At 32.2% G+C, this 14,339-nt stretch overlaps 2 protein-coding genes and 1 long non-coding RNA gene across 4 annotated transcripts in view; 1 reads left to right on the forward strand and 2 right to left on the reverse strand.

Moving 5' to 3' along the window:
• The window catches only part of LOC139525559 (tRNA-dihydrouridine(20) synthase [NAD(P)+]-like), a 627,966-nt gene that overhangs the window by 155,683 nt on the left and 457,944 nt on the right, over positions 1-14,339 (reverse strand). The window lies entirely within an intron of this gene.
• Positions 1,743-7,468, reverse strand: LOC139525560 (glutamic acid-rich protein-like). Of its 2 annotated transcripts, none has more exons than XM_071321010.1 (7): positions 7,325-7,468; positions 6,554-6,730; positions 5,874-5,948; positions 5,067-5,255; positions 4,491-4,549; positions 2,453-3,194; positions 1,743-1,967 (listed from the first exon to the last, which is right to left on the reverse strand). In XM_071321010.1, exons 2-7 carry the CDS (start codon positions 6,726-6,728, stop codon positions 1,888-1,890), a joined length of 1,320 nt encoding a protein of 439 aa, XP_071177111.1. In that variant the 5' UTR covers positions 6,729-6,730; positions 7,325-7,468; the 3' UTR covers positions 1,743-1,887. The 2 variants fall into 2 exon arrangements, with proteins under 2 accessions (XP_071177111.1, XP_071177110.1); XM_071321009.1 differs by having other exon boundaries at positions 1,744-1,967; positions 4,491-4,552.
• LOC139525566 (uncharacterized) lies at positions 9,289-14,313 on the forward strand. Its single transcript, XR_011664926.1, has 2 exons — positions 9,289-9,504; positions 14,077-14,313. It is a non-coding gene; the product is annotated as an uncharacterized lncRNA (long non-coding RNA).

The following is a 14,339-nucleotide window of genomic DNA, read 5'->3' on the forward strand; positions in this document are numbered from 1 at the left end:
GATGTTCTCTGATTAAATTATTCAAAATTTGATGACTTTGTTGAACGCATCTATCCCATCAAACTAGAGATAAAGGTACAACGTACAACAGATACAGTTAAGTCTGCCTCATATCTAGACTTACATCTAGAAATTGACAATGATTGAGGGTCGGTTGAAAACTAAACTTTTAGACAAAAGAGATGATTTCAGCTTCCCAATTGTAAACTTTTTATTTCTATGTAGCAAAGTTCCAAAAGCGCCTGCATACGGAGTACATATCTCCCAATTGATACGATATTCATAGGCTTGTATTTCTTACCATGATTACATTGATAGATGGTTGCTGCTCACAAGGAAGCTATTAAACCAAGAGTTCCAAAAGGTGAAGTTGAAATCATCCAGTCGTAAATTTTACGGACTGTTTACCGGGTTTGTAATGACGGGTGCCACATGTGGAACAGGATCTACTTACTTTCCCGGAGCACCTGAGATCACCCCCATGATTTGGTGGGATTCGTGTTGCTAAAGTCTTTAATTTCCTATGTTGCGCCTTGTGTACTTTATTTTTTATAAAAAAGAAGATGTGGTATGATTGCCAATGAGACAACTCTCCACAAGAGACTAAAATGACACAGAAATTAACAAATATAGGTCATCGTCTTCAACAATGAGCAAAGCCCATACCGCATAGTCAGCAATAAAAGGCCCCGAAATGACAAATGTATAACAACTCAAACGAGAAAACTAACGGCCTAATTTATGTACAAAACATGAACGAAAAACAAATACTAGTATGTAAAATTGAGAACGGAAATGGGGAATGTGCGAAAGAGACAACAACCCGACCATAGAAAAAAAAAACAACAGCAGAAGGTCACCAACAGGTCGTCGATGTAGCGAGAAATTCCCGCACCCGGAGGCGTCCTTCAGCTGGCCCCTAAACAAATATACTAGTTCAGTGATAATGAACGCCATACTAATTTCCAAATTGTACACAAGAAACTAAAGTTAAAATAATACAAGACTAACAAAGGCGAGAGGCTCCTGACTTGGGACAGGCGCAAAAATGCGGCGGGGTTAAACATGTTTGTGAGATCTTAACCCTCCCCCTATACCTCTATCCAATGTAGAAATGTAACACATCAACAAACGGCAACCAATGAATTACAGGCTCCTGACTTTGGACAGGCACATACATACAGAATGTGGCGGGGTTAAACATGTTAGCGGGATCCCAACCCTCCCCTAACCTGGGACAGTGGTGTAACAGTACAACATAAGAACGAACTATAAAAATCAGTTGAAAAAGCTCAACTCATAAGCTGGATGAAATACAAATACTACAAATACAAGTGGACGTGGTAGGGTACTTGTACATCCCAACAACCAAAAAGACACTTAGTACAGATCCGAGAGTACTCGCAGTTACTGACAGCTGGTGCAAAGCCACTAACAACTAATAAAATAAATCATGCATCTAAGACTAAATTATCAAACAGTACACATCCAACATCCAATGGATTTAGTGTAAAGACGTCATAAACAGTCAGAGAAAACATGACCTCGTGCAATGCCAAGATACATGAATCGACTGTAGATCCATGAATGTGTATATGTATGTAACAATACCATATAGTTTGCTTTTAGTTTACTGATAACAAAATCAATATTTTTACCAATAAAAACAATATTCAATGAGCTGATTACCGTATTGAGTTTGTAACCTTTAAGAATAAACTATTGAGCCTGAATCTTTATAAATATTTTTTTATTAAAAAAAACTTGATCTCATAGGAAATACAAAATGATAAATAAACAAAGGTGAGAAATAAATATTCACAATAAACAAACAAATAAATGAAACTGTTCAACAAATATGATTGGAGCAGGTTTTGACTAAAGGTTTTAATGTCTGATCCAAACGAATCCAAGAAGGCTTCTGACAAAATCCACCAGCTTTGGTTTATTCACTGGTTTTGCCTCACCTACAAAATAAATATAGTAAATAATTATTAACAGCAATGTAGTCATATGTTTTCTAAAATGTCCCAAAAAAAATCCTTATTATTTGAAACGAGCTATTCATATTACTATGGTCCGTTTAAAGTCGACAATAGCGATAATTGGCAGCAATGGTGTCAATAAATGTTCAAAGTCACAACTATTTCAAAAATACAATTTTCAACCGATAGTTTTGAGAGTGTGGGCAAAAGTATTTTCTTTTGTTAGCTTGCTTGCTAGATGAACTGTAAAGACTTTAATATGTACAGTAGACTTCCCTCCTTTCGAAGTAGCCTAGTCCTACAGACAGAAAGATGTATCTGTTGGACTAGTCTCAGTCTTAAAGGAGGGTAAATTACCTAACTTCACGTTTCAGCTAGCAAGTAACCTAACCAAAAGACAAAACCTTTACATGCACACGCCATGCAATCGGCTGTAAAATACTGCATTTCACAGTTTTATATATTACCTGTAACAATTTTCTCTTTAAATTCCTTTGATTTAAGTTTTTCTTTGATCTTAGTTTCTTTTGCTCCAGGTTTGCCCTTCCCATCAAATTCACTGGTTTCAGTTAATCTTGTCTCGTGTAATTTGTTTGTTTTCAACTTTTCTTGCTCAGTGGTTTTTTTAGCTTTCAGTTCCTTTTTCTCCTTTACTACCTTGCCATTACGTTCCTTTATTTCAATTATAAGTTTTTCGCGAATAGATTTATGTTCTCCTTTTTTTTTAGATTCATTTTGATCAATTTTCTTTTTCTGCTTAGATTGCTTAGCCTCCGATATATTTTTTTCCTGTGATGATTTTGTTTCTTCTTTCCATCTTTGCTTTGAGTCGTATTCTTCTCCCTTAGATACACATCTCTCATATTTCTTCTGGTTCTTAGCTTTCTTTTTATCAATTTTTCTTTTCTTCTTTATTTCCTTTTCTTCTCGTGCTTTTTTCTCCTTAGATTCCTGAGCCTCCATTTTCATTTTCTTTTTTGATTCAATTTCTTCTAGTTTTCTTTTCCTTTCAGTCTCCCGGGCTTCCATTTTTCTTCTCTTCTTTTCTTCTTTTTCTTTCAGTTTTCTTTTCTTCTCAGATTCCTTTGCTTCCCTTTTTGCTGTTTTCTTTGCTGCTTTGAAGAGATCTTTGAATCCAACTTTGTAATCATTTTCAGCAGATACGTTTTTGTTATCCGTTTCATTTATTTCAAGTTTGTCTTCTGTCAACTGAAATCAATAAAGGTTCCATCACTGATTTGTTACTAACTTCATGCAGTATCAAGAATAATGCAACTTACATACTGAAAACGTTTTCGTTATAGAAACAAGGTCATGTTTTTCTCTGACTGTCTTTATACTAAATCCATTGGATGTTGGATGTGTACGGATTGATAATTTAGTCTTCATAGATTAATTATTTTTTTATTAGTTGTTCTTTAAACTATAGCAGTCAGTTAACTGCGAGTACATATCTGTACATAGTGTATTTTAGTTGTTGGGGTGTACACGTACCCGACCACGTCCACTTGTTTTTTTGTCCATCTGATTAGTTAAGCCTTTTTAAACTGATTTTTATAAGTCTTATTATTATATTGATGTTATGGGAGGCGACTTTCCTGGTATGGAACTTGCGCCCTGTAGTTTGTTCTTATGTTGTACTGCTATACAACTGTCCCAGGTTAGGGGAGGGTTGGCTCTCGCTAACATGTTTAACCCCGCCACATTCTGTATGCATGTGTCTGTCCCAAATCAGGAGCCTGTAATTCGGTGGCTGTCGTTTGTTTATGTGTTACATATTTGTTTTTCGTTTATTTTTTTATATAAATAAGGCCGTTAGTTTTCTTGTTTGAATTGTTTTACATTGTCATTTTGGGGCCTTTTATAGCTGACTATGCGGTATGGGCTTTGTTCATTGTTGTAGGTCGTACGGGGACCTATAGTTGCTAATTTGTTTGTCATTTTAGTTTCTTGTGGAGAGTTGTCTCATTGGCAATCATACCACATCTTCTTTTTTTTTATATTAAATGTTAATGCAAATCATGAACGGTTGTCTTAACATTTGAGTTTATTCAATTAATGAAGAGAAATAATCTAGAAATAAGAATAATATCAAAATGTTCGAATGAGATGTACAAAATATGTGTAAGTTTAAGATACATAAAAACGTTTCCAGTATTAGCATCATAATCTTAAGCACGTCCATGAAATTATCGAGATCAAGGCCTGTTTAGACACATTTTTAACAATTATATATCATTCCGTAATTTCATAAGAAGCATGGTTCATAGCTATTTTCAATACCGTATTGAAGATAGCTATGAACCATGTTTCTTCTGAATAAGATGTAGCATAATTGCACATGTGGCAACTATCCATCCGAGACAAAAGAGCAAAGATGTAAACAATTATAAGGCACTACTGCATTGTCTTCAATAATGAGCAACCTATTAGTTTTTTTATTGTGTTGTGGGGTTAATGTCTTATTAAACTTAGGCACACATCTTTTATGACCATATTACATACCTGTAAAGCTCCCAGTCCATTGTCATCTTTATTTTCAAATAAATTGATCAGGGATTCACCTTCTTAAAAAAATTTAAAAAATACATGTATGAGTAAATATAATTCTTTAAAGTTTTTTTTAAATTTTAGTTCGATCTTTCAGATAGTCGAGTATCAATTAAGATATCACATTGGAAATAGGTAAGATTGCCAAGCAGATATCTACTAGTTTCCACCAGCGACCAAAAGTCGATGACATAAGCTACTAGAGCCCCAGGCAAAACAACCCAATACAGCATTGTAAGAAATAAAAGGTAAATCCATGATAAGATGTGAATAATACAGAAGAGTGAACAAACGATATGCTAAAGATAAACGGAAAACAAAAAAAAATGGCAGTCGGAGAAAAAAAATTTAAGATCAAATATTGGGTCCATGGTAATTTAAAATTAAAACTATCACTTGAAATTATAGCGGTATACCCTTCTACATTGAAAAAGAATGGTGTTTACGTGTTCTACAAATTATTTAGATGATGTTTGTTATTCCTGGCTGTTATTAACTCTATCACATAATTGGATTTTTTCTATAACTTACTGGTAGCGTTTTGACTGAAGTCATGCTCCATGCCATCATTCTGGAATATAAAATCCTTTTGAGGCAAAGATGTATCATCCCCTGCTCCATGTTCCATCTCAGGTATTTGGAATTTTACTGTAGGTTCTGTTAACCCCTTTTCTTCGTCTGCTCTTTCGCCGGCTGCTGACTTATTTTGTTTGTTCTTTTCTAAATTAAAAAATAATGTATATGGCATTATATATACACAGAAAACAACACAAGCAGTAAAAACCCGGTTCATTAGTGGTTAGGTTTTAATAGTTATTTGTGAGGACTGCCTTACCGTCTTTTTTTTTTTACATAGTTCTATTGGGATGTCTCTAAATTAAATCAATTTTTGTTGTATCTTCCGACTCCTATTTTAGAAAAAAAAGACTTTCTAGTAATGGGGGAAAAGCATTTGAGAATCCTCGGTAGGATCCGCTACCCTCCTTCTATCTATTCGGCAATCCTCGGTAGAACCAACTACTCTCCTAGATGAGGGTACGGAATCGGCCGAGTTGAGATGAATGTAGGGGGGAGAAGTTTTATAAACCTAAAAGTAAAAGAAACAGAACAAACATTCTATTAAACACTTGAACAGGAAAAGTAAATTTCATAATACACTTTCAACTGGTCATTCATGCCTCTCAATACATGTCCTGTTATCCAAAACAGAAGTAGTGCTAAATGGATATGGGATGTAAATTCGTGACACAAAATTACCACATAAACATAAAAAGCAAAGTATTATCGCCATTATTACCGCTCTATAAACTTTACCACAATGAATTATTGTGTACATACCATCTGAAGTATCTGGTACCTTTTCATCTGTTTTCTTGCCTTTATTCAGATTCTCTCCGTCTACTTGCTCTTCGTCTGTAAAGTTTTTTGAAATAACAATAAAAAAGGTTAAGTAAAACTTACTTTTTTATGCTTCTAAAATTAATATTAGTTTCATTTACAGCCAATTGCATTGAGTGTGTAGGCAAAAGTATTTTCTTTGCTTGCTAGCTGAACTGTGAAGTCATTATCAGGTAAAGTATACTACCCTCCTTTCGAAGTAGCCTAGTCCTACAGACAAATAGATTGGTTATCTGTCGGACTAGTCTATTCTTAAAGTAGTTTACCTAACTTCACATTTCAGATAGCAAGCAAGCTATCCAAAGATAATACCTTTGCCTACACACTCAATGCAATTGGCTGTAAAAAAAAATCTCAAATATAGATAAAATAAAGAAGGAAATACAAATAATTTTGGTAGAAGCATGTCTGAACAGCCAAGTACACATTAATTTTGTGTGTAACAATTGTAAATTGCCCTTTTAGTATTTCATTTATGAAACTAATATTAAAAACTCAAAAAGTGGTACATTTAACATAAAGTCACCAATGACTTAAACTTATAAATATATATATATGCTCAAATTATCTTATTAACAAAGACTCCTACTCCATGGCATCTGTGTATTAACTTATCTCACCTGTCGTATCTCCTGATGAACTGTCCTCTTGTGAATTTGGATAATTATCTCTTACAATTTCCATTCTATTCCAAAATTCCCATTCTTGGGCCGACTTAGCATTTTCTTTGAACTCCATAATAAGCTGCTTTTTTGCAGCCTCTAACTGCTGGAACGGATTGTCCACGTCATCCATAGCTACAATAACGGTTTAACACGTGTGAATTGAATTAAAGGAAATGGGTATAAAAAAGACAAATGGAACAAGATTCCTTCCTTTTACACTTTAATGTTTATAAGATCCGTTTCGGTTGGTAAACGTGTAGGCTTTATACAACGAATGTGCACGCTGGATCACGTATATAAAGCAATGAACAACGTTGAGATTAATTCGTGTGGTTTCCCTGTTTAAACTTTTGCTTTACTTTTTTACTGTCTTCTGATGTAATGCAATTAAATATTGACTGATTTAGCGTTAAAAAAGTATTGTATGGACAACATTAAAGATCACTAAAATATTGACAGAACAAAAAAAAAATCCAACAACTACAAACTAAATCCTTTTATGCAGTTTACAATTCATTTTTAAAGTAACATATCATATTAAAATTAAAAAGTGTTTCGTAAATTCTCCTTTCCTTCGCATTTGTACAAAGCCATGAGATTGCGATATGTAATGAAAATATTTTTTTCAAGAATAAAAAATATATAATATTTAACTTGATACACAAATTTCATACTGTAAAATCGAGAGAGAACATCAGACTCAGTATTTTTTATTTGTTTTCTTACCTTCCTCGGATAATTTCTCTCTTTAATTCTGTTTTATAAACAAGAATGAAACAATTTTTATATATCGGTCTATGAGTATATCGATGAGATTCTTTCCTCAACGACGATCTGTAGTTAACGATCGAACTATGACGTTGTCATCATTGTTACAGCGATACCGTGACTTCCGGTTTTTTTCGATGCCCACTATAAAGTCACAATTTTCCAATTTACGAAAGTCAGTGGTAAAACTGACTGTTGGATGCCTTGATGTATTTCAAAATGTGATATTGGGGGAAAAAAAGATGCCGGGTTTACGACAGTGCGACAGCAACTCAACAACAACAAAAATAAAAATACACCCAATACCTACAATAGGCAAATATTTATGATCTATACATTTCATTTTAAAAAAAAAAGCGGTTGAAGATTGGAACCAAGCAAAATAAACAAAACTGAACCAAAAAAAGCACTGGCCGATCTTAGAGTACTCGGCGTAGTTATTAAAAACTAGTTCAAATCATTGGCCATTTCCAGTGATAGAACGGCACTCATGATAAATGTAAAGCACAAAATCTGTTATGTTTAGTATTTCATAAAACAGAAACTACTGTATAATTAGGATACATGTTCAGTCTGACATGTGACTCTTGTTTGCCATAAACCAGGAACTACTGTATAACTATATGATAAATGTTCAGTCTGACATGAGACTCTTGTTTGCCATAAACCAGGAACTACTGTATAACTATATGATAAATGTTCAGTCTGACCACCGTGGTCTGACATATGACTCTTGTTTGCCATAAACCATACATGCTGCAAATGGAAGTTTTGTAACCAAAAATTTCAAATAAATCTTGTGACGCTAAGGTCGAAACTATTAAATACTGTTTAGATTAATGTCAATATAACCAGGATTAGTTCGTTATTTCGATAAATAATGCCTCATAAATAAATAAATACCCAGCCGAACGATTAATACAAATTAATTATTTACTTTTTTTTGATAAAACAAATCTCTATTGAATTATGATCAAGTTAGCACCATTGGGAGGTTAACATTTATCATATAATTTAAGTGAAAAGAAACATATATTCTTATACAATTTAACAATTTGGATAATATCAAAACTTGGTTTGGCATTTTTTTCTTTGCAATGTAGACCCTTGAAAAAATTCAGTGTATAGGAATGTATTACCTAAGCCTGGGACTATCATATACAAACTATAACAGTCCGAGGCAGCCTTGGGCAATCTATATTTGGCACAGTTTTTAGTATTTTGCGTTCTCAGAGCTCTTTAATTTAAATGGTTGATTCGAGAAGGCGTCGCTGATCATCTGATGAGCATTTTTTTTAGATGAAGCGCTTGTCTGGCGTACAAAGATTTGCATTCGTATCCAAAGGCGTTTCCAGATCTTTTAAAATCCTGTTTAAATTCCGAGAAAAATTAATTATTCATAAAAATGCACGTCACACAGTACATAAATATTACCACAGCTAAAGAAAAAACACAAAAATGATACTCATGTGACAAGAAAGTATGATGTATCATTTGACAGAAATTTGCCATAAGTTTGAAATTAGACAGGGGTGATAGAAAGGAGTGTTTTATAAATAATACATAATGTCTTTTTTAATTTCAGGGTTTTTTTTATGAACATTTCACGCGATGGTATAATTCAAGCACTGGTTGTTATGAAAATAATTGGTATATTATACAACACTTTTCCTGAGAAGATAGTGCGTAGATGCCGGTAGATATTATAAGCATTATTTGAACCCCGCTGCATTTGTTTACACCTTTCCTAAGTCTGAGTCCCTGATGTTCAGTGGTTGCCGTTTGTTGAGGTTGTTCATAAGTGTTTCTCGTTTCTCGTTTTTTTATGTAGATTAGACCGTTGTTTTCCTTTTTGCCAATGGTTTGACACTAGTCATTTTTCCTGAGAAGATAGGATAATAAATGAAACACGTAAATATTTTTTGACATTGAACTTTTAATTGCCTTAAGCTAGTATTATAAGTGCGGTTAAACTATACGTTATTCTCATAACAAATGCCTATTTAATGAAATATCTGGATTTACATTCGATGATGTTGTGAAGACAGGAACTATCAGAATGAGAATACTGTCATGTTGTAGTCTGATATTTGTATCTTTGTTATTAGTCCCAGTATGCTATTCGCAAAAATACACAGGTAAGATCTATTGCAAAATATTTGTTTTTAAAGAAAAGTTCAAAAAAAAAGAAGTTGAAATATGTTTTTTTTTATACCTGAGCTTCTATAAGTTTTACTATAAAACACCTTTTTAAAAGGAAATCATAAATATTTAACAAAATATTGGATTGTTCTATCTTTTCAAACTTACAATAAACCACGAGTACTATTTGATGTCCATGCCATAACCACATTTATTGCCTTTTATTTTCTTTTGAAGTTTTAACGAAATAATTTGCTTTAAAAGTGTGTTCATGGAAAACCATGAAATGATATATCTGCAATTTGATGTTGTATCATACTTTGATATCTAAATATATATATAACATAACTGGAATCTATACTAGGAAAGAAAGCGGAGTATAACTGTTGTACAAAATGTTCCTTTCGTGTTATTCAATGACCGAAGCTCCAACTCATTTTTTGAAAGATAGAAAACAGCTAAAAAGTGAAAAGTCATGAGGATTTATTTGTTTCATTTTAATATAACAAAAATAAATGAAAAACTCCATTTTGATTATAAGCAACTGAGGGAATTTTATGAAATTCAAAAGCAGCGAGATTGAGAACGTTTTAACAGAGTAAGAGTCAGTGTCATTCGTTTTTTAAAAGCATATTATTACATCTACAAGTGTGGACACATATCAGTGTCGATGGTAGGTTTGGATGTTTGACATTTAGTTTTCTAACAAATGGAGTTCTCTGGTGTTTTTCCAATAGGGTTCCATATTATTAACTGGGATGCGCAATGATAGCCAACTTGAGCATAAGGAGTATTGTTTATTTAATATTAAGGTTTTGTATGTTCAAGACTGTCATGGAAGAGACACTTACTGCATTGCCTACCTATGGCAAGTCGTTTTGCTATTTATTTTTACTTCAAGATATCTCATAAACTTTATAAGATATCTTATATAGTTTATAAGATATCTTATATAGTTTATAAGATATCTTATATAGTTTATAAGATATCTTATAAAGTTTATAAGATATCTCATATAGTTTTTAAGATATCTTATATAGCTTACAAGTGTGGACACAGATGAGTGTGGATAGTATGTTTGGATGCCGGTTTGACAGTGTCTAAAGACAAATGGAGTTCTATGTTTTTCCTATATGGTGTTATTAACTGTGTTGCACGATGACAACCAATCTGAGCATGAGGAGTGTTATTTATTCAATTTTTTTTTTCATGTTCAAGACGGACATGGAGGAGACAGTAATTGTATTAACGTGACGGTACCCAGATTGCACCTATTTTGACAGTTTTTTCAACTACGTTTTTTTATGATCAAGACAAACATTTCCATTTTGTGTTTATTTTGTAGCTGCATCCTTCTTTATTATATAGGTACACCAATTTGATTTTCAATTCATATGGAATCATAGAAAAATTGGTCTGAACTAACCTCCAAACCATCAATGATTCTGTAATGAGGAGTACCCAAATTGCATCCATGCTTAAATTCGCATCGTCAAAAGTCGAATAACAGTGCTTTTGTTTAATTTTTTTTCAAATATTTTGAACAATTGGATATTTGTCCATGCTTACTTTTCTTTTTGTAAGAAATGGATACTTAAAACATATTGTATTTGCTAATTTTAAAAAGATGACGTTTTGATGAGGTCGCATGTCCACGTTTTGGTACATTTTGCTTTTTCAGTAAACACTTCCACTTCTGTTGATAAATACTGTGAACGTTTTGTGTATATATACTAAATATATTTACCTATGTTGAAAGACATGCATTGTATCAAATCATAAAAATACAAATTGTTCAGTCTCTACGAGATCTTGTAAGATTTCCGCTGTTATTTTTGATAAATAGGTGCAATTTGGGTACCGTTACGTTAGTTACCACATGATTATGATAGAATATGTTTTACATCTTTGATTTTTGGATACATTTTGTGGCTAGCAGAGCAACACATAATAGGTTAATTTTTTCACGTGTTTTTTTACTAAATGGGCGATGATATATGATATGAGGAGCCTGTAATTCAGTGGTTGTCGTTTGTTTATGTGTTACATATTAGTTTTTTCTTTATTTTTTTAAACATAAATAAGGCCATTAGTCTTCTCGTTTGAATTGATTTTCATTGTCATTTCGGGGCCTTTTATAGCTGATATGCGGTATTGGCTTTGCTCATTGTTTATGACCTGTAGTTGTTAATTTCTGTGTAGATTTGGTCTCTTGTGGAGAATTGTCTCATTGGCAATCATACCACATCTTTTTTATATGTATTTGTGGTGGATCGTCAGTATCATTAGTAAACATTTTTGTTAAAATGTCGAATTGTTCCTCAGATTAGAATACATTTATTGGTCTTTAGTAATGACAATGCCTGACATGATGCTTGGGGCTAGATGAGCTAGGAAGTAAACTTCTGTGCTGATTTATATCAATTCTTTGATTATATCTCCTCCAAAGCTGGTCGAGGCAAAGAAATATTTTGACCAATATGAAAATTATTTCACCAAAAAAACCTTTGTGAGCATGTTTCAAAGACTCATAACTGCTCCAAAGAAATCTGATAGAATTTCAAGCATGTCAAGCATATATTATTAACATCTACTTAATAAGTCTTAATATGTCTAAATATCTAAAAAGTTATAGTATTCAAAAGGTATTGCAACATTATTCCTATTCATTTGTTTTGGTTATATAGATACAAATATAAGTGATACATGTACCACCAATACAATATTTGTTGTGGTATGAAAGTGTAGTAATTTTAAAACATTTACTGTAACAAAGTTAATTCACACAAATTAAGAAGTAAACAAATGAATGAACCAGATGCTCTACAGGGCGCAGCTTTATATGGCCGCAGAGGTCGAACCCTGAACAGTTGGGGCTAGTATGGACACAACATTCAAGCTGGATACAGCTCTGAATTTGAATTGTGATTAAATAGTTGACACAGCTTAGGTTTCTGACACAGAATGAATGTGGTCTTATGAACTTAAAATATTTGTTTTGCTCTTTAGCAATTCACTATGCTGTTGAATATCAATCCTTTCAAAAAAAAAAAAATTTGAAGAAATTTTCTTTTTAATTTCTGAAATCTGAAATGAGAAAAATTGACCCCCTTTCCCTTATTCCAAAAATGATCTCAATTAAAATTTCAAATGGAGTTTGCAACAATAACTACTCATTTAAATACATCATAGAATATTGAAATATAAAATGTCATACAGTCGTGGTTAAAATTAATATTAATTAATAGTAACTTCTAAAAAAGTTAATGGGGAATGTATCCAAAGGGACAAAGATAATGCCCCCGCTAGCATATAACGTTATAAAGGGACATAAGTCAAGAACTGTAAAAGTGAAGCTGCCAAAAATTGAACTTAAACTGAGTTTAGAGGTAATAAGCATTATATACACATTTCATCAAATTTAGTTGAGACAAACTTAACTTAATTATAAGGGAACAGAAACTAAAAAAATCTTCAATTTTTCCATTTGTAAAAGGGCATAACCCTAGAATGATAATCAAAGTGCTTGTAATCACTGAATGGTTATTAAAGACTGCTTTAATTTATCAGTTGGTAGTAAAGTGAATATTGCATTGTATATTGTATATAGCATTGATTTAAGTTGATTCAACTACTATTCTGGACAAAGAAAGATCACTCCAATTTTCAAAGAAGATTGCATAAAGCATTTGTTTTAGGTAATTTAACAACCATTCTGGACACAGAAAGATAACTTCAATTTATTGTCTTGAATCTACAAAAATGCTCGTTTTTTACCCCTTTTTGGCCCTTTATTCCTAGACTATTTTCCCCATTAACCACAAATTATATCCCAACCTTCTACTTATGGTATTAAACATTGTGGTACAACTTCAGAACAATTGAAATACTTATACACAATTTTTTGTACTGACACTAGATAAATGCTTGTTTTGGGCACCTTTGGACATCTTATTCCTAAACCTTAGGGACCATAACCACCAAAATCAATCCCAAGCTTTCTTTAGTGGTTATAAGCATTGTGTTAAAATTTAATTGATTTCTATTTACTTATCTAAAGTTATTATCCGGAAACCATTCGTCTTCAGACGATGCTGAAGAGGACGACATGATAGGGTTTTTGTATATTTAATAAGATATGTCATATAATTTATCAGATATCTTATATAATTGTCTTTATAAGATATCTCATAAACTATATAAGATATTTTATAAACTATATGAGATATCATATAAACTTTATGAGATATCTTATATAACATTAAAGATATCTTATATAATATATGAGATATCTTATAAAAATGAAATTATATAAGATATCTTATATATTAAAGGAAATATCTTATATATTATATAAGATATCTTATATAAAAATGAAATTATATAAGATATCTTATATATTAAAGGAGATGTCTTATATATTATATAAGATATCTTATACACAATGTATTTTATAGGAGATATCTTGAAATTCGAATAAATAGTAAAACGGCTTGCCATACCTACCATATTATTACATCTATTATAATGATTGATCAGCACTAATACATACAAATTTTGTATTGTAGGAAGAAGCGTTCAACCTGTCAAACTCGAAAATAAAGATCCAGTTATTGTTATAGATAAATTAACAAACATGTTGTGTTCAATGTGTTGCAAAATACAGGACACAACAAAACAGATGTTCAAGAAATGCATCGGGAAATTCTGTTTACGTAATGTAAAGTGGACCGAACAAGCACCATGCAGAACTGGAATTGACAGCTTAAAACGTCTTCATTAAAGATCAATGTTGATATAACATATCCTATTGTTAATTACTTTAGTACAA

The sequence above is a fragment of the Mytilus edulis genome, chromosome 5 (genome assembly GCF_963676685.1).
Source record: "Mytilus edulis chromosome 5, xbMytEdul2.2, whole genome shotgun sequence".
In the NCBI taxonomy this organism is placed as follows: domain Eukaryota; kingdom Metazoa; phylum Mollusca; class Bivalvia; order Mytilida; family Mytilidae; genus Mytilus; species Mytilus edulis.

Bases quoted from the DNA above. Each gene is read 5' to 3' on its own strand.
- LOC139525560 (XM_071321009.1), bottom strand. From the start codon at position 6,728: ATGGATGACGTGGACAATCCGTTCCAGCAGTTAGAGGCTGCAAAAAAG. The intron at 4,553-5,066 runs GTAAGTTATAGA...AATTTTTTTAAG, and splicing joins CTTCAGTCAAAACGCTACCA to AAGGTGAATCCCTGATCAAT. The intron at 3,195-4,490 runs GTATGTAATATG...TATTGATTTCAG, and splicing joins ATGGACTGGGAGCTTTACAG to TTGACAGAAGACAAACTTGA.